Source organism: Xyrauchen texanus, chromosome 16 (genome assembly GCF_025860055.1).
Source record: "Xyrauchen texanus isolate HMW12.3.18 chromosome 16, RBS_HiC_50CHRs, whole genome shotgun sequence".
In the NCBI taxonomy this organism is placed as follows: domain Eukaryota; kingdom Metazoa; phylum Chordata; class Actinopteri; order Cypriniformes; family Catostomidae; genus Xyrauchen; species Xyrauchen texanus.
In genome coordinates this window covers 41,155,569-41,174,021 of record NC_068291.1, presented here as the reverse complement: position 1 = coordinate 41,174,021, position 18,453 = coordinate 41,155,569, and the positions used below count along the sequence as shown (strand labels likewise).

The 18,453-nt window shown below is 39.1% G+C and overlaps 1 protein-coding gene across 1 annotated transcript in view; it reads right to left on the bottom strand.

Moving 5' to 3' along the window:
- Nucleotides 1-18,453, bottom strand: part of LOC127657239 (nesprin-1-like) — a 173,120-nt gene that overhangs the window by 111,525 nt on the left and 43,142 nt on the right. The window contains 20 exon segments of the mRNA XM_052145940.1: nucleotides 258-422; nucleotides 505-613; nucleotides 703-911; nucleotides 1,000-1,158; nucleotides 4,693-4,827; nucleotides 4,966-5,130; nucleotides 5,327-5,485; nucleotides 8,512-8,679; nucleotides 9,212-9,355; nucleotides 10,384-10,536; nucleotides 11,698-11,862; nucleotides 12,140-12,342; nucleotides 12,587-12,607; nucleotides 14,972-15,072; nucleotides 15,184-15,348; nucleotides 15,572-15,684; nucleotides 15,805-15,969; nucleotides 17,295-17,432; nucleotides 17,839-17,946; nucleotides 18,130-18,162. Coding sequence (XP_052001900.1) covers nucleotides 258-422; nucleotides 505-613; nucleotides 703-911; nucleotides 1,000-1,158; nucleotides 4,693-4,827; nucleotides 4,966-5,130; nucleotides 5,327-5,485; nucleotides 8,512-8,679; nucleotides 9,212-9,355; nucleotides 10,384-10,536; nucleotides 11,698-11,862; nucleotides 12,140-12,342; nucleotides 12,587-12,607; nucleotides 14,972-15,072; nucleotides 15,184-15,348; nucleotides 15,572-15,684; nucleotides 15,805-15,969; nucleotides 17,295-17,432; nucleotides 17,839-17,946; nucleotides 18,130-18,162 — 2,778 coding nt within the window.

Below are 18,453 nucleotides of genomic sequence, written 5' to 3'. Positions count from 1 at the left end.
TTAAAAATTCACCATTATAAAGTAATTTTTTTTGTATTAGTTTTGCTCCAAAATCATAGGCAGAGATTGCGCCCCCCCCCCTTATTTATATATATATTTTACAGTGCCAAAAACCAGAGACGGTTAATTTAAGATGGATTTTGTGATGGTAAAATGTACAAAACTACAGTAATCCATATTTATAAGATCTACTGAGGGACTAACATACTTCAAATATTAGCTTTTCATCTAAAGTTTACACAATCATCATGTCTCACCTCAGAAAGAGACACGAGGAGGCCCTTAAAGTCATTGGAGAGTTTGCTGAGCGCGGCTCCCTGTCGCTGGGCGTCACTCTCTGTGCAAACCTCTATCAGAGCAGCCAAACGAGTCTTCAACCAGCTTAGATTCCCTTCCTGAAGTTCGGAATCGTTCCTCAGACTCTGTCATTCATGAAAGGGCGATCAATCAACATATCACACATCTGTCAAATTCAGCTTCTTCTTTTCTGTCTTTATTTCTCACCTCAATGGTCGATTTGACGTGGCCAAACTTGCTGGGGTCACCGGCTCTGTTTCGTAGAAGTCTGAGTTGACTTTCCTTTGATGTTACCCAGGCAGAGAGGTCAGAAAATCTGAAACACAGAGACAAAAGGAATTTGATATTGTTCTGCAGTAATTTAACCTAATAAAGACGGTACCACGGAGAAGACTAAAGGTTCACCTGGTGTTAAACTCCTTCCATTTGTCAGGGTGCTGCATGAGTTTGTAATGTGTGCTCTCAATCTCCTCTTTGACATCAGAAAACGCTGTTTTGGAGTTTTCCAAAGTCTGGCAAGCCTGTTCGCTCTCTGGAAGCTTCAAACAAAGTTCCTCCATATGCTGCAATCGCTTCTCACAGAGAGCCTGTGGACCCTTTTCCTTAAAAAACATCTGCATAAAGATGGCCATTATTAGGAGATGATTGTAATGTCACAGGGTTTACAATATATTATGGAAGGTTTAGGGCTGTCAGTCTCACCCTGTGCTCTTTGATTAATCTCTCACTGCCCATGCTGGGCAGACTGCGGTTCTCTCGAGCCAGTTCAGACTGGCACTCCTGCAGTGAAGTCATCAGCCGACTCTTCTCCTGTTCCACCTTCAGATGAAGCAGGTGATACGGAATCTCTGTCTGCACATCCTGTAGAAAACAGGGAGTTTAGCATTATTTGGGCAGTTCTATGCACTGATATGATGTTTCTTCAACATGTAACAAGGTCCAACAGTGTATGTACATGCATCACAGGAGACTTATTTATTCATTTTTGTCATTTTTCCTGAAAGTCACGAAAATTCCAATTACAGTGTCATTTTCAGGATATCTCAAATTCTGTTTTGTGTTTAATGGAATTCTGTGATGGAAATGAAATAATTTTTTATGTTTTTAAAATGAAATAGCTGACTCCATAATCTTGTTTGTATCACAATTAAATAATATTTTCACACTTTTTGCCAAAAAAAAATTCAGAATAAAAATGTTTTGATTTCACTTTGTATTGTATTGAAAGTGACGTCTCAACAGTGGGATAGTCGTAGTTTTTGAAAAATGGAAAGAAATAATTTTAACAATAAATATAGAATTGTTTTTATGTCTATTTCACCCTTTGTTCAGATTATCATAATTAGACAAAATTCAATAATTGTTACGTGGATTTTGATGAAAAGTTTGGGTCTGGGACGAAGCTTAAACAATAAAAATCTACACATGAAAGGCATTTGAAAAGTACCATACATAAAAAGTTTCAAACTTAGTTTAAACGAGACCTTCGAATAACAAAAATAAATATAAAAACACCCATATATGAAATTGATTGGCCCAATTGAAATTTTTAAAGAGCTAAATATCACGTGATATGCCTTGATCCTTTAATATAAAGAAGATCATACTATGAAAACAAACTGTAACTTTAATAAGTCGAAACATCCTCCCCAGTCCAAATTCAATTTTACTTTTTTTTATTTATTAATATCAAGCTGCAAAAATGGCTCGTTTTGTAATTTCTTGGATTTCTGATGACGTTTTTATACTTCAATGATGCCTGTTTGCAATTCAGAAATTTTTTTGACATTTGTTTATAAAGTGTTTTAATTCTACAATATATGGTGTAAAAACGTCTGAGTGCTGCCCTCTTCAGGTTGAACGGTGGCTACTGCAGTTGAATTTTCCTATTGGCTGTTGCGGTACTTCGTGACGTAAGCGGTGACAGCTGACGTAAGCAGGTTCCAGCTCACAACGCCAGATTCATGTACATGTCGTCTTGCGACCGTGTGAGGAATAATAATAACATAGAGTCTGACAGCAGCTGTCAATTAATCCGTCACTACGAGTCTCAGGTGCATCAAGATGGCAGCCCGTGTTATAGCGGCGCTGTTGTGCCTGATACTCACTTTGATATAGGGTTGTGCCGATGGACGATATCATCGTCCATCGTGATGGCTGACCAACATCACGATGTAGAGCCACCATCGTGACGCCACGCCCCCTTTTGCGAGTCTTGCTAGTGTGACTCACTAATCCTAGTCTCTTCTATAGTTAACCTAAAAACTTTGCAGGGATTGCTCTGTAAATTAAATTGAGAATATAACTAATGCATATATGCTATTTTAAATACTGTAGTATATGCCAGAGACGTGACGTGTTAGTCTGTGAAAATACCGTGTCAGGCAGGCTACACAAATATTGATTGTTAGCTTCTTGTCTTTTTTTTACATGTCTTACACTGTACATTTAGATTAAAATATTTTATGTTGTAGGCTACAAGAAAATAGCCTTTATTAATTAATTATTAGTAGTTGTAGTGTCTCAGAAAATCTTGCTCATTGTCACATAGCTCTTATACACTGAAGCGGCAGTTTAAGATAAACCCAGACCAGCGAACGTCAAATAACTTTTATCTGGTTACTTTTAAAGAACAATTTCCTTGGCCATAAATCCATAATGTCAAATCAAATGAAAGAAACAAGGTGAATATGAATAACACACATTTATTAAAACAGAAGAACAACAAATAAAACAAGAAAACGGAACAACACTCAGACCGAAACTCGGCATTAACATTTCACTTATAATTAGCAGCACAATTAACTTCAGCACAGGCTACAAAATAAATTATGTTATTGAAATATTGTAAAGTGGTCATATGAACTACACAAATGAACGTTTAAAAAATAATATGCAAAATCGAATAGCTCCATAGCGGATGGCGAAAAATGCGTAAAGAAGTCTAATATCTTTCACCATAGACCATGTTTAAATTTCGATGTTTCTGGCCAGAAATACCAACATATTCACTTTATCTGGTTTTAATAAGCTGCGGATTGGAGTAACTACACTACCCGCTGTGCTGAAGACCCGCTCTGATGGAGTACTGGTAGCACATATGCACAGATATTTCCGTGCTAATCTTGCCATGAACGGAAACCTTTTGTCGTTCGTTTTCCACCAAGTCAGCGGGTCCTCTTCCCCATCAGTGGCCAATTCCTGCAGGTACATGGTCATTTCTGCCTCGACCTTTTGCTCATCAGTGAGCGTGGCTGTGGCTGCTCTCTTCGCAAGAAGGCTGCCCAAAGACGACTTTTTTTCTTAGGCGCAATATATTAAAAAGCCTGGATGAGTAGGCTACTAATTAGTTGGGCTAGTAAAATAACGAAATTATAGTTTTTCAGTAGAAAAAAATATCTATGTAAAGAGATATATTAAAATAAAAAGTGCTTAAAAGTGCACAACTCTTCTTAAGTGGAAGAAATATTTTTCCCCCTTACGTGCAACCTATTGGAAAGCGCGGATGAGTCAGTTGGGATAGTAAAATAACGAAATTATAGTTTTTAAGTGGAAAATTGTATTTATGTAAAGAGATATATTAAAATAAAAAGTGCACAACTCTTCTTAAGTGAAAGCTAAAAAAAAATGCTTCACGTGTCGTGCAACCTACTGATAAAGCGCCGACGAGTCATTAGTTGGGTTAGTAAAATAACGAAATTATAATTTGTCATATAATTTTTGAAAATGATATGAAATTATATAACCCGCCCCCCCACCGACGATATTATCGTCCATCGCGATGTTTTACTGTCAACATCGTCAACTGCCAATTTAGGGGACATCGCCCAACCCTACTTTGATAGCGTTGTTAAAAAATAAATGTCACATTGCGTTCCTTCAAAGGCAAAGGGAAATTTACTCGGAATTGGTGTCCGGAGACGGAACACGAGGACAATTGCTTTTCAGACCGTACATGCAACGGGGATTTTCCGCATGTGCAGTGACACGATTTAAGCATTTTCATACGTTTCAGTGTGGACGAGCAACTTTTGGAAAACGCTTCAAAACGTTAGTGTGGACGGAGAGCGTTTAGAAACGAAAACGCCATTTTCAAATGTATCCGGATTAATGTAGATGTAGCCTAAGACATTATAGATATTACAGTTTTATTTTCTGTTAATGCCTGATCTTCTGTAAAGCTGCTTTGAAATGATGTGTGATGTGAAAGGTGCTAAACAAATAAAAATTACTTGACTTGCATGACTCCAAGTGCACGTTATTCTACCTCTAAACTATAATATATTAAATGTAACCTCATATTTAAATATAAGATTATATCATCATCCACCAATAGTAACACAATTTTTTGAAATGCTAGAGAAAATGCTGGGAATAATGGAAGAGCTCTCTAACCTTCCACTGTTTGTGTAGTTTCCTGACTGTTTCCTGTAGATTCTGCTGTTCTTGTTCTGGTAGAATATCTGTGAGTTCATCACAGGCTTTGAGGAACGCGTTGAGAACTCTCTGATCCAGCTGCCCGAAGAACTCCTGCAAGAGCGTCAATAAACACTTTAGCACTTTCTCAACCATCAGAACTTATTTCCTTCTGGAAATTGAATGTGTTATAAACTCTGCTGTTAGCCTATTTGAGCTGTGCTAAAAAAGCCTGTTGGGTTAATTTCGCACCGTGTGCTTTTTCAGAAGCTCCTCTGGGTTTCCTCTCTCGGCCATGGAGCTACGAGCTACTTTCAGAACCTTCTCAAGCTCCACGCGAGACTCCTCAAACCTCTTCATCAGGCTGCTGTTCGCCTCTACATGTCTCTTCCACTCCGTGGTCTCCTTTACCATGGCCTTTTCCAGATAAAACATACAACAGTGCACATGTAGTGTGAAAAATAACTAATGAGGTCTCAGCTGTTTCTCCTACACAACAGTGACATTGAACAAAATTGAGACTTTTATGTCTCCTGCTTCTCAGATATTTCTCACATGTGTCTTCTCTAGAGTTCCAGAAAGATCTCAAGAATGTCTCAAATACAGTTCTTACCTGCGAAGAAGCCTGAAGCTCAGTGATTCTCCTCTCTAGCAATGATGTGTCCAGATGTTTGAGGGTCTTGCTGGTGTCCAAAGATGTCAAAATGGCCTGCTGGGTTTTATCAATCACTGACAGACACTTCTTACAGCTCTGCTGATATGTCACCAGCTCCTGTTAATTGTATAAATAAAGAGAGGAACATACAAAAAGACAGAATGAATGGCAATTACCTACTAAAAACATTCAGTGCTCACAGTCTTAAAGTTCACATCTTGTTGAAAGTGACTAAACGAAAAAAGGTACGAAATATTCCAAATGTTTGCACCAAAAACTGTTCACACCAAGTTTGATGGCAAATTTGCATCACTCTCAGAAAAAGTTCAGATCCCTGAATGTTTTGTTTGGCATCCAGTTAATTATATATATATATATACTGTATATAAAACCATCTTCCAATAGAACGGTTGTCCACATAGTGTCCACTCCATTTTTCAACCGTATTTGGAATTCCTTTGGAGTTATTAAGAACTTGCTCACTATGTTCTACTACTCCTACATTGAAAGTGTCATTACATTTTCCATCGTCTGCTGGTTTCATTCTATAAGCCTCCAAAATAGAAATAGTCTGGAGCGCACAGTTAAAGTCTGCTCAAAAATTATTGGACTCCCTATTAGGGCTCTTTCTATTATAAGTGAACAGCAAACGCTGAGGTTGGCTGGAAGGATCTTGCGAGACACATCACATGTAATGTTCTCTGTTTTTGAGTGGCTTCCTTCACGGCGACGGCTTCGTTGTCCATGTTGTAGGACACAAAGGAGGAAGGCAACCTTTGTTCCCAAATCGGTGCAGCTTTTAAATTCTCAACCGTCTCAAGCCCTCTTGTTTATTATGTCTTGATTTAATTATTTTTTAATATATCCATCCATCCATCCATCTTCAACCGCTTATCCGAAGTCGGGTCGCGGGGGCAGCTGCTCCAGCAGGGGGCCCCAAACTTCCCTATCCCGAGCCACATTAACCAGCTCTGACTGGGCTGACCCCGAGGCGCTCTCGGGCCAGTGTGGAGATGTAATCTCTCCACCTAGTCCTGGGTCTTCCCCGAGGCCTCCTCCCAGCTGGACGTGCCTGAAACACCTCCCTAGGGAGGCGGCCAGGGGCATCCTTACCAGATGCCCAAACCACCTCAACTGACTCCTTTCAACGCAAAGGAGCAGCGGCTCTACTCCGAGCTCCTCACGGATGACTGAGCTCCTCACCCTATCTCTAAGGGAGAAGCCCGCCACCCTTCTGAGGAAGCCCATTTCGGCCGCTTGTACTCGCTGACCTAGTTCTTTCGGTCATGACCCAACCTTCATGACCATAGGTGAGGGTAGGAACGAAAATTGACCGGTAGATCGAGAGCTTTGCCTTCGGCTCAGCTCTCTTTCGCGTGACAACGGTGCGATAGAGCTGAGTGCATACCGCCCCTGCTGCCCCGATTCTCCGGCCAACCTCCCGCTCCATTGTCCCCTCACTCGTGAACAAGACCCCGAGGTACTTGAACTCCTTCACTTGGGGCAAAACCTCATTCCCTACCTGGAGTACGCACTCCATCGGTTTCCTGCTGAGAACCATGGCCTCAGATTTAGAGGTGCTAATCCTCATCCCAGCTGCTTCACACTCGACTGCCAAGCGATCCAGTGAGAGCTGAAGGCTTTTTAATATATGTATATTAGGTATTCATTAATATGTATTTCATGTACACTGTGTTATTTATTTAATGTAGGATGTTATAATGTATAATGGTTACGTTACTCTGTGGCCTTATTAATTGCCCCTTGGGGACAAATAAAGTGTTTTGAAATTGAAAAAAAAAATTGAAATTGTATTGGTTCTGGAAGAATTTTTTTCTATTCATTTTTTCCATAGGGAACATATATATATAAACCTTCATAAAAGAGTTCTAAGCTATGAACCATCTCAAAGGTGAATCACAAAATTATAAACTTTGTATTGAAGCAGTATTTGAAAATCGGACAAAGGTGCAAGATGCTGTACTTAACGTCTTTAATGAGGGAATGAACTACAATCCCATGAAGCATTAACACAATCAAATTAAAAGTTGTAAAGGTGTTGATTAAAAGTATAAATTTATATATATTTTAAGCTTATTGCAAAATATAATATATAATTAGTTTGAGAGTGTTAGGAGAATGAATCGATTGTGTGTAACTGGAATGGGCTGTCACTGCAAAGCTCTTTTGCCGCACTTTGTTGGACACAATTCTCTGATTGGTGGAACATTTCCCTTCAGGATCATGGGTAGTGTTTTCTTCACCAGAAATTCCCCAATTTAACATGTTTTTTTTATGCAATTGAAATAACGTGGACTGATGGCTTCGACAGAAGCATAGAGATTAGGTCTGTCTTTAAAGGTTTAACAGCAGGGCTGTCGATTTACACGTTAATTCAGAGCGATTAATTGATGTGTTCAAAAAATATATTATTAATCCCCAGGTCATAGTAAGGTATATTCCTACAATCGGAGCAATTCAAGCTTTAAGTACCACCTGTTTTCTCCAGGGGGCAGTAAGCGAAACTCGCTGTATAGGCAACACGCAGCTTATACAGAGAACAAACCACATTTACCAACAGCAGACAGCACAAGATGAGAACACGTTCTTGCATTCAAACACAGCTTGATGAAGAGGAAATCCAAATGCAGGGATGTCAAGACTTGTTTTTCTAAGTTTCGAACTACGTTTTACTTGACAAGGAACCCTAAAAATGGTATGTTTATGATGTGTGAAGCAACCAAAGTGCGACTCTCCTTGTCTGCCATAATTTTTATTTTTCATTTTTTGGAATCTATATATTTTATTTCTAATTATTTAAATATAACTATCTATAATGATGATTTAATCATTATATATTGAATTATTGTCATAAGAGGGGTTTTCTCAGCAAATATTTTTATATGCGATTAATTGCGGTTACCATGTAATTAATTCAATAAAAAAAGTATAAATTTGCCTATAGAAAAAATTCACATTTTTAAGTATTTTATTCCTGGAATCATACTGTTGCGTGTGCTCTATTAAAAAATACAACGGATCTTCACATAACAAGTTTCTTTTTAAAAAGTTGTCATGCATGTTTTTGCTACCAAAAATTTGGACTCATCACCCTTGAATGATACCCATTTTCCTTCAGTCACCTGACACTTCTGCTTGAAGTCTCCTGGAGCCTCGGAGTCCCGAGAGGAAGTGATGCGGCTCGCCTTCTCCAGTGACTGGTAGAACCCAGTGATATGTTTCTCCATCTCCTCTAGAGGAGGCAGCATGGCCTGAGAATCCCTCAGCAGGGGTAGAGCTCTTTCTCTTATCTGAAAGAGACAGCAGACGTTGAGGTCAAGGAATGAAGGGGAGAAAATACATATTATCTTCATTTAAATGGATAGTTCACCCACAAATGAAAATTCTGTTTTCCTCTTGTCGTTCCACACACATATGCTGTTAAGTTTTTCAGTGGAATCCAAAAGTAGGAATCTGTGAAAAATTGTCTAACATACCACTTTTCCATACAACTACATTTTTATATTGACCACAGAAAAAGTTGTAAAAGTAGTCCATACCACTTGTGCACTATATTCCAAGTCTTCTTAAGTCATACAACAGCTTTGTGTGACACACAGAAGACAAGAATTAAACCACTCAGGTCATATGGATTACTGTTATGCTGCCTTAATGCCCTTTTAGGAGCTTACTTACATTGTATAGACAAAAACACTTTCTTTCTGTTCCACAGAACAATGTTTGGGACTGCATGAGGGTGAGTAAATGATAAGAGAATTTTTATTTTTGGGGAACTGTCCCTTTAATGTGGCAGCTCATGGAAGAAAACACAAAGTCAGGTACCTTGCTGAGCTCATCTTTGATGGTTGCCATGGTAGCCAGCATCTGTGCGATCTCCTCCTCTGGGAAGTCCTTGGTCAGCTGCTGTGCGTTACGTGTCGCTGTCTTAAATGCAGCCTCCATGGATGGCACTTTGTGCTTGATGTCCTGTGAGAATTGAGTTGACATTTATATCATACTTTGCAAACTAGCTCCACTGCTTAAACATCATCGTTAATCCTCTTGAAATAAACTGAGTGGATAATTGTGTGAGTTCTTATATTATGTACATAGTTTGCAAATGATTTATAAGTTAAGGGTACTGTGTTACCATAAATCAAAGCGTTCATACATTATCTAACTTAATACATGGCTACTTTATAAATAAATGGACATGAAATATTGATTCGAGTTAAATTATTTCATAATGCGAGAAGAAAGAGGCTGCAGACTGATTTGAAAGACTTGCAACAAATCAATTATACAATTTAGCAAAAATATTTGATCGCAGAAAGTCATTGTGACCGGGTTGAGGGCGGGCCGGGTCTTGATTTTACACACCGGGCCACTTATCAGGCTAATCAAGCCTCCGAGAGGGATAACATTTACATTTATGCATTTGGCAGACGCTTTTATCCAAAGTGACTTACAGTGCCCTTATTACAGGGACAATCCCCCTGGAGCAACCTGGAGTTAAGTGCCTTGCTCAAGGTGGCTGTGGGGATTGAACCAGTGACCTTCTGATTAACAGTTATGTGCTTTAGCCCACCAAGCCACCACCACTCTTAAGGATAAAAGCCAACTGCAGATGGTGGTGCGACAGAGAGAGAACATTTACGGGCAGCTGTCTGTCCTATGTGTGTGTTTGTGTCTTTTGGTTTATTTCTTCATTAAACTATTATTTATATTGTCAAGCCGGTTCTCGCCTCCTCTTCTCCATTGAACTCCCTTTACACTCGTACCAAAAGACACAAACACACACACAGGACGGACAGCTGCCCGTAAACTTTCTCTCTCTGTCGCACCACTGTCCGCAGTCGGCCTTTATCCCTCTCTGAGGCTTGATTAGCCTGATAAGGGCCCAGGTGTGTAAAATCACAGCCCGGCCCCGCCCTCCGCCCGGTCAGTCATGATAAAACCAATCAGAATCAAATATTTCAGAGAGACATGTGATAAGCTTTGTGAACTCTGATTACCTCAACATCTTGCAGATATGTCCTTATGTTTAGGAAAGACACTTGAACTGGAGTGTTCATTCTCTCATTGGACATGTCAATAAATCCTTTTAAAGCTTCAATCCCGTCTTCGTAATCTTTCCTCAGCTTGTCCACTTCATCTGCTCTTGCATACTAAGAAAAAGATTATTTGACAAAAACTTTTTATCTCTCTACCTGATGCAAAAGTTGAGGTATGTGTTATAAATCTCCCTCATGCCATTCCAGATCTGTATGACTTTCTTCTGCCCAACATAAAAATAAGACTTTTTTGAAGAATATCTCAGCTCTGTAGGTCTGTAAGTCAACAGGGTCCAAAACTTTGAAGCTCAATAAGCAAATAAAGGCAGCATAAAAGTAATCCATACAACTCCAGTGGTTTAATCCATGTCTTCAGAAGTAATATGATAGGTGATAAGAGCAACAGATCAATATTTAAGTCATTTGTTATTTTAAGTCTACCACATACAAACAGGAAGATTTCTTCTACTTATGTTTTTAGTGATTCACATTCTTTGTGCATATCGCCACCTACTGGGCAGGAGGAGAATTTATAGTAAAAAAGTACTTAAATATTTATCTGTTTCTCACCCTATACCTATCATATCTCTTCTAAAGACATGGATTTAACCACTGGAGTCAAATTGACTCTTCCTATGTACTTTTTGGAAAGTTCAAAGTTTTGGACCTTATTGACTTCTATTTTATGGACCTACAGAGCTGAGATATTCTTCTAAAAATCTTTGTTTGTGTTCAGCAGAAGAAAGATAGTCAAGCACATCTGGGATGGCATGAAGGTGAGTAAATAATTTTTGGGTGAACTATCCCTTTAACACAACATTTAGAGGGGCGTTGTTATGGAAAATACTTCAATGTCCTATCAACATATACTCTAACATTCACAATGCAAAGTTCTTCCACTGTCCACCCAGACCATTTATGAAAACTAAACTGCAAAAATGGGTCATACAGAAATTGGTGCAGTATTAATGTTATAACCATGAGCACTTTGACATATGACCACCCACATTTAAAATACAATGATTACTCAGTATTCATGCACACTCTGGTGTGCACTATGTGGAAGTTAACCTATTATAACAGAGGATATTTACATAGAAGTCTTAAAGGTACAGTAGCAAAAACAGCCTTAAACAGTTTAATTCCAAGGGTGAAAACTAGTTGTGCAAAACTAAATTATGACTACTTTGGTGCAGACCATGGTTTGGTATAAGTGAGAGTGATTATATTATTTTTATATTATTTTTAAAAAATTAAGCGTTAATCATCTCTTACATGTTTGACTCTGACGAACAGTTCTCTCCATCTGCCGTTGAGAAGGAGAAGCTGTTGTTTCAGTTCTCTGGAAACCGTTTCATCACATGTTTCTATCAGGAAGTTTCCAGCATCGTTCATGTCCATGTGCTGCTGGATCCAGTGTGGAAGATTCCGGAAAAATTCCTGCAGAACATTTTACACTGTTATACAACCAGTCTTTGAATATGAACAGAGTTAGCGAGTAGTTTGGCTGTTGGTAGTTTTAAACCATTTTAAAGTGGTTAGCTGGTCTCCCATCTTGCCCAAACTGGTGAGGCTGGTCTGTTTTTATGGTCTTCAGATGGACATGCTGGTAATCCAGCTAGAACAGTTTAAACCAGCTAAGACCAGCAAACCACCTGAGACTGGTTTAAGCTGTTTTGCTCAATAGCGTTCAAAGTCATGAACTTCACAAACACACCCGTTTGTCGCTCTCTGATTGGTTGAGCATCTTCTCTGCATCCTCCAGCCAGGCCTGCAGGCTGGCCACCATGCTGCTGTACTTCTCCCAGTTACAGATGACTTCTTCCAACATGCTGCGAACACTGCGCACCTCCACCGACAGGTTCTTCCACTGCGCCGTTGCATCGCTCAGAAACTTATGCACTCCTTCACCCTCTTCAGCTGCAATCACATTGTGAATAAAGCTCTTTTGACTGGTGATAAAGTCTTGCACAGGCATGCAAATCAATCTTCTACAGTCAGGTAGATTTATATTAGTGACGATTAGTAAATTGACAATAATAAGCATTAGTAAAGGTGAAATGATTGTATTGTGACGTTAAAAATGTGTGCACTGTAAACTGTACTGTCCAAACTGCCACTACATTAAAGTGAATTCTTGGCACTCTATTTACTCTAAACTCACCTTTCCTGTTGATTTTACTGCCTAGAATAATAAATGAATAGTTATATACTACACCCTACATGCATCTGTGTATTTGAATGAATCTCAAGAAAACTGTCAAGAAAATTCCAGGATATTTTTCCCCCCTAAAATCCAAGAGGAAGGCTTGAGAAATTATTTTGTGCAAAGAGAAATGTAACCAATTCTTAGGACCAATAAGACAATTGTCTCTATTTCATGAGCTCGTAAAGTGCTACGTGTAAAACCATGCGCTATATCTTGTCCAATTTTCATGAGTGTGCTAATCCGAAGTGCAATTTTCGTACATTCGTAATTTTCAGTGTTTGCGCTATCTGTGGGTGCATGCGCTCAAACTGTGGATGTATTGTATGTTAATGAAGTGGCGCAAAGTGCAATTTGCTATTTTCCTAAGAAATAGGTCACTGCAATAAGATGTTTCAATATCACATCTGTTTTCAGAGCAAAGTCTAAATTCAGTTCCTACATTTGCAGTTTGGAGATTCCACCAGCAGCTGGTAATAAAGTTCATGTCTATACGTGCAAAATAATGTCGAACATCAAATGATGTCAATTACATTAACTGTTGTAGTTGTTTTATGCAACAAATATTTACGAGATTTGTGTTAAACTATCACTAGATTTGGTCATGGTATATATTTCAATTATTATTATTGTTATGTTTATATTTACAATAGTACTTATGATATCATTTGTATTGATATTTTTCCACCTGTTGTCATAGATTGATTTTTAAGTCACTGCAAAAGGGGCAGAAGTTGGAGAGTAAAATGTTTGGATTTGGTATGATCTTTTTGACCACTGTTATTTTGATTATATTTTCATTTTGTTTGAAGTCTCATTTGAATTTAGAAATATTTTTGGTTGAATTTTTTAATGTTTTAATAAATTAATTCAAGATAAAAATCAAACGGTAACCGGTCTGCACTTATATAGCTCCTTTTTAACCTTAATAGCGGTATTCAAAGTGCTTTACTGTAACCCGCACAAGAAGAGACAGTCACAATGTAAGTCAAAACTGCGTTTTATTGCAGGCAGGTAAAAGTACAGCAAGGAAAATCCAGATGAAGAATGGTCAGGGTGAGCGATAGGTCAAAAGCCGGGGAATCAAGATATAAACAAGGGGGGCAAATCCAAAGAGAGGTCGAGGAAGGCGTTGGGTCAAAGCCGGGGTAATCAGAATCAAAATAACGAGTAACACTAAACAGGGGAGCTAGGGGAACACTAGAGTTGGCAAGCTAAGGGGTAAACAAGAGGAGTTCAAAAGTAGACGAGACTAGCGGGGGGCAAAGACACGGGAAACTAACCACAATAACCAACAGGAGTGAGACGAATGTGCTGTGGTATTTATAGAGGCGAGTGCAGGTGTAACCAATGATAGGTGATGAGACGAGTACAGGTGAAACTAATGATCTAGTGATTGGGACGAGTGCGGGTGAAACTAATACTGGCGATAGGAGAGCGGGCATGCGAGCCCGAGGAGGGAGACCTGCTAACGAGCATGAGAGCTCGTAGGAGCAAAACGAGCGTGGAAGCTCGAGGGAGCAAAACGAGCGTGCGAGCTCGAGGGAGCAAAATGAGCGTGCGAGCGGGGTTCGTGACATTTACACTGCATCTCATTCACCCATTCACACACCAATGATGGCAGAGCTGCCATGCAAGGCGCTAGCCTGCCATTGGGAGCAACTTGGGGTTCAGTGTCTTGCCCAAGGACACTTCAGCATGTGGAGTCATGTGGGCCGGGAATTGAACCACCAACCCTGCGATTAAGGGCCGACCTGCTCTACCACCTGAGCCACAGCCGCCCCAAAGAAGAGAATTTAAGTTTGTGTGTGTAGATGAAAGTGATTAATAATATTTACATTCTCCATCATTTAACAGAGCATACAACCATCGCCTGAACCACATTTTCCATGTTTTTAAAAGGAGAATGTCACATTCAACAAGGGCACAGATAACGTAAAAAATAATGTAAGACCATACTTCTATTCTTCGAATTCATTGCATACAATCCATTTACCCTACCAACTTCTTATGAATGTGCTGTCTTTGTTTATATCACTGGTGATTGAGGGAATGGACTATATAATAGGATGCAGACTCTGCAATAACCGAACAAGAACCTCCAAATTAAATTGCACTTGACCCCCCCTCATTATCACTTTGCGTGCATGTTTTCACCAAGCCCACTTGTGCCTAGACTTAGCAAATTATTGCACGAAAATACCAAATGGTCATGTCAATTTGTGCTTATGATTTATGGCATAGCGCTGTGCAGACAAAACTGCATCCAGGAAGTGATTATAAAAAGCCACATGATTCTCAAGCATCCTGGAGAAGATGGATGACAGTGAGATGTGTTCTTACCTGAAGCTCCAGATTTCATATAGGTGTCTGCAGCTTGTTTCAGACTCTGAAACGTGGTTTCATATTGCTCAAAGAACTTATGACCTTCAATAAATACCTGTGTTAAAAAGAGTATAATAATGGTAGGATGTTTTATTATATGTTAGCTGAATAAGTTGTTCATGAAGCAGATATAAAATGGTTGAAAAGGTAAACTTGCAGACGTACAATATAATTTTTGCAGGAGAAGCTCCACTGAGTCACGTCTGCCGTATTTAATGATCCAAGATTTGAGCTTCGACTCCGCCAGGATGAGAAATGCCATCAGGCGATACTTCATCTCCCAGAATTCAAGTTTAATCACATGTACATGAGATGATGTGGACACAAAATTAAATCTGTGGAAATATGAAATATTTGTGAATATAGCTTAATCTATGAAAGTTCCCTCTCCTCCAACCAACCACTTGTCATAATCCAAACAAATCCTGAAGGATAAAATCAAGTCTGTTTCACTCTGAAATACATCACATTCTGGAAGTTCAATGCATGGCAAATTCAATTTTATGCCGTCTTAGAAAAACAGTTCCCAAAATGAATCCAAATGTCATTAAAGTTGACCTTTCTGCCATGTCCTGCAGCTGCTCGGGAGGAACGGGGACGCCGTTTACGGATCTGTCTCTGTGAATCTGTTGGAATGTCTGTCTGTGTCCTTCCAAATTGTTCAACACCTCCTGTATAATTAGCACAAACATCATCTTTCAGCTTAGAATCGTTTGGATTGGAGATAATCCATTAAGAATACAAATAAAAGATTTCAAAGTGCAAAAGCAGACATAGGGTCTCGAGCGTACCATGTGCTGTTCCAGTTTTCTGTGGATGATGTTGGCGGTCTCTTCATGGGCCTGTTGAATGGGTACGTCTTCTCTCAGGGCAAGTTCTGCCCGATGCAGCCATGCTCCAATCACTCCCAGAGGGCCAGGCAAAGACTTATCCAGATGAATGTGCCAGTCTAAGAGCTACACAAACCACACAGCAATGTCGCAAATATCAAAAGGAGGAATCTGTTTTTAATGCCGCTCACAGTCTAAGAGAACCTGTTCAAGCTGTCAAATGTCTTGCCAGATTGCTGTGTCTGCTCTGCGAGTCCTCTGTTCCCTTGAACAAAACCGGCTCTGTGTTTTGCCCTCTGTTCTCAGTAATGAACTTTAAATCAATGGCCTACGCTCCAGTTCAACAATTCAGAGTTATACTATGAAGTAAAAACAAAACAGTGTACCAAAAGGTGACTGCAATATACAAGCTTATATGCAGTTGGTTATCTTCCATAATAAATAAGCTATGAGTTCTAGACAGAGGCAGTCATAATTTAAAGACATTTATTTATTTAATAATTTTTTTATTTAATTATTATCTATTTGAGGGTAAAATCAGCTGAATTCTGCATTATGGATTTAAACATTGCAAAACATGTTAAACTTAGCTGAGAGTACATCACTGTTAATAGTACATGTAAGCGTAATCCACATTGCCAAAATATTAAATAAATAAGCCAACGTGCAAGGGGCGGGATGTGTATAACTTTGCCTCTTCTCTAATTCTGTGGAACATTCTGCAGAGCTGGTACCATGCTCCAAGCTGGGGTGGTGGTATGTGTGTGTGTGTGTGGGGGGGGGTTATCATGGTAATACCATGTTTTTTGGTTGTTGTATTTTTGGGAATGTTACCATGGTACCACATTTTGTTGTGTTGGTTTTTTTGGGGGGGCGGCTGTTACCATGGTAATACCATGTTTTTTGGAAATAGATCTATGGTAATACCATGTTTTTGTATGCACTATGGTAATACCACATTTTGTTTTGTTGGGGGAGGGGTTTGGGGGCTGTTACCATGGTAATACCATGTTTTTTGGGAATGGATCTATGGTAATACCATGTTTTTGCATGTACTATGGTAATACCACATTTTGGTTTTTTTGGGGGGTTTCCATGGTAATACCAAGTTTTTTGGTTGTTGTATTTTTGGCAATGGTACTATGGTAATACCATGATTTGTTTTTTCTGCTTTTTTATTTGGGAATGGTACCATGGTATTGCCATATTTAGTTTTTTCTGCTTTTTTATTTGGGAATGGTTCTATGGTAATACAATGTTTTTGCATATACTGAGGTAATACCATGGCTTTGGTGCATGGTACCATAGAAAAAACGTGATTTTTTATTTAACATGTACAATGGTAATACCATGTTTTTTAGTTAATATAATACCCTGTGTTTTGGGCAAGGTACCATGTAAATACCATGGTATATGAATATCAATGTAATTCTATTTGTTAAAGCACATACCCTGACAGACACGTGATCCCAGGACTGTTTGAGGACAGCCTGATCTACTGACAGTTTTCCGTCTCTGTGTACCGGCTGCAGAAGTGACTCAATCTGTTTCTTCCTCATTTCATACTGCACTCGGAAGCTCTTGAAGGCCTGCAGCATGGGGAATATATTATTTACTGATATGCACATTTGGTCAATAATTAAATTGGACAGGATAAGAATACTGTTACAATGTAATGCTGGCTTGTCAAAGAGGGTGTTATTAAATAAAGGGGCAGCAGCAAATACATTTGATCTAACAGCAAACCCAAACAGTTTAGCCAATCCTAATAGAGCTCATTTAAAACTTAAAGATCCTGTAAAGCAGGAAAAACAGCCTTTTTAATTCTAAGGGCCAGTGAGAAGGTGGAAAATTGTCAAGTAAAACTAGCAAGACTTTTTTGGGTGCAATTAGCCTTGACAAAATTTGTAATATGGCCCCTTAAAGCATTTTTAGTGTAAAGGAGTCATTGTGGATTCCTTCTTCGAGTCCTTATATCTGTTAAGTTCTTGTTACCTGATATTTGTCAGTGAGACTCTCTTCAGAGCCTTGTGCACACAATATATCTCTCTCCAGCTGATCCAGCCAGACCTTCACCTCTCTCAGCACCTTCCGTTCCTCTCTCTGTGCACAGCAGACAGAAAGAAACAACAGTTTATCCCTCATTTAGAGAGCATTCAGGGAGACAATCTATAACAACCCACAGCAAGTAACCGAACAGTGAAACAAGTCAAAATAAGAGAGAGTCCCACACAATAGTGAGCTTTTAGTCCTTTATTATGACCCTATTTATGAATAAACACATACCTCAAGCATTAGTTCAATATCTTGTGGATCATACTGTCCAGGAAAGCAAGGCACACCAAGAGATGCAAACACAACACAGTCAAGATGTTAGCAAGAAAAAAACGCCAGAGAAAGAGAGGAGAAACCAGAGAGCATCCACTGCAGATCGGGCATTCTCAGGAAATGGTTATATTTGTGCTCGGTTTGTGTCCATAAGACTTACCACTGATACAATTAACCAAATTCTGATCTTAGTTTAATTATTTGATAGATTTAACTCTATGTAGTGTTTAATGCACAATATACTGTATTTTCAATTGTTAGATGCTTGTTTTTCCTTTGAAT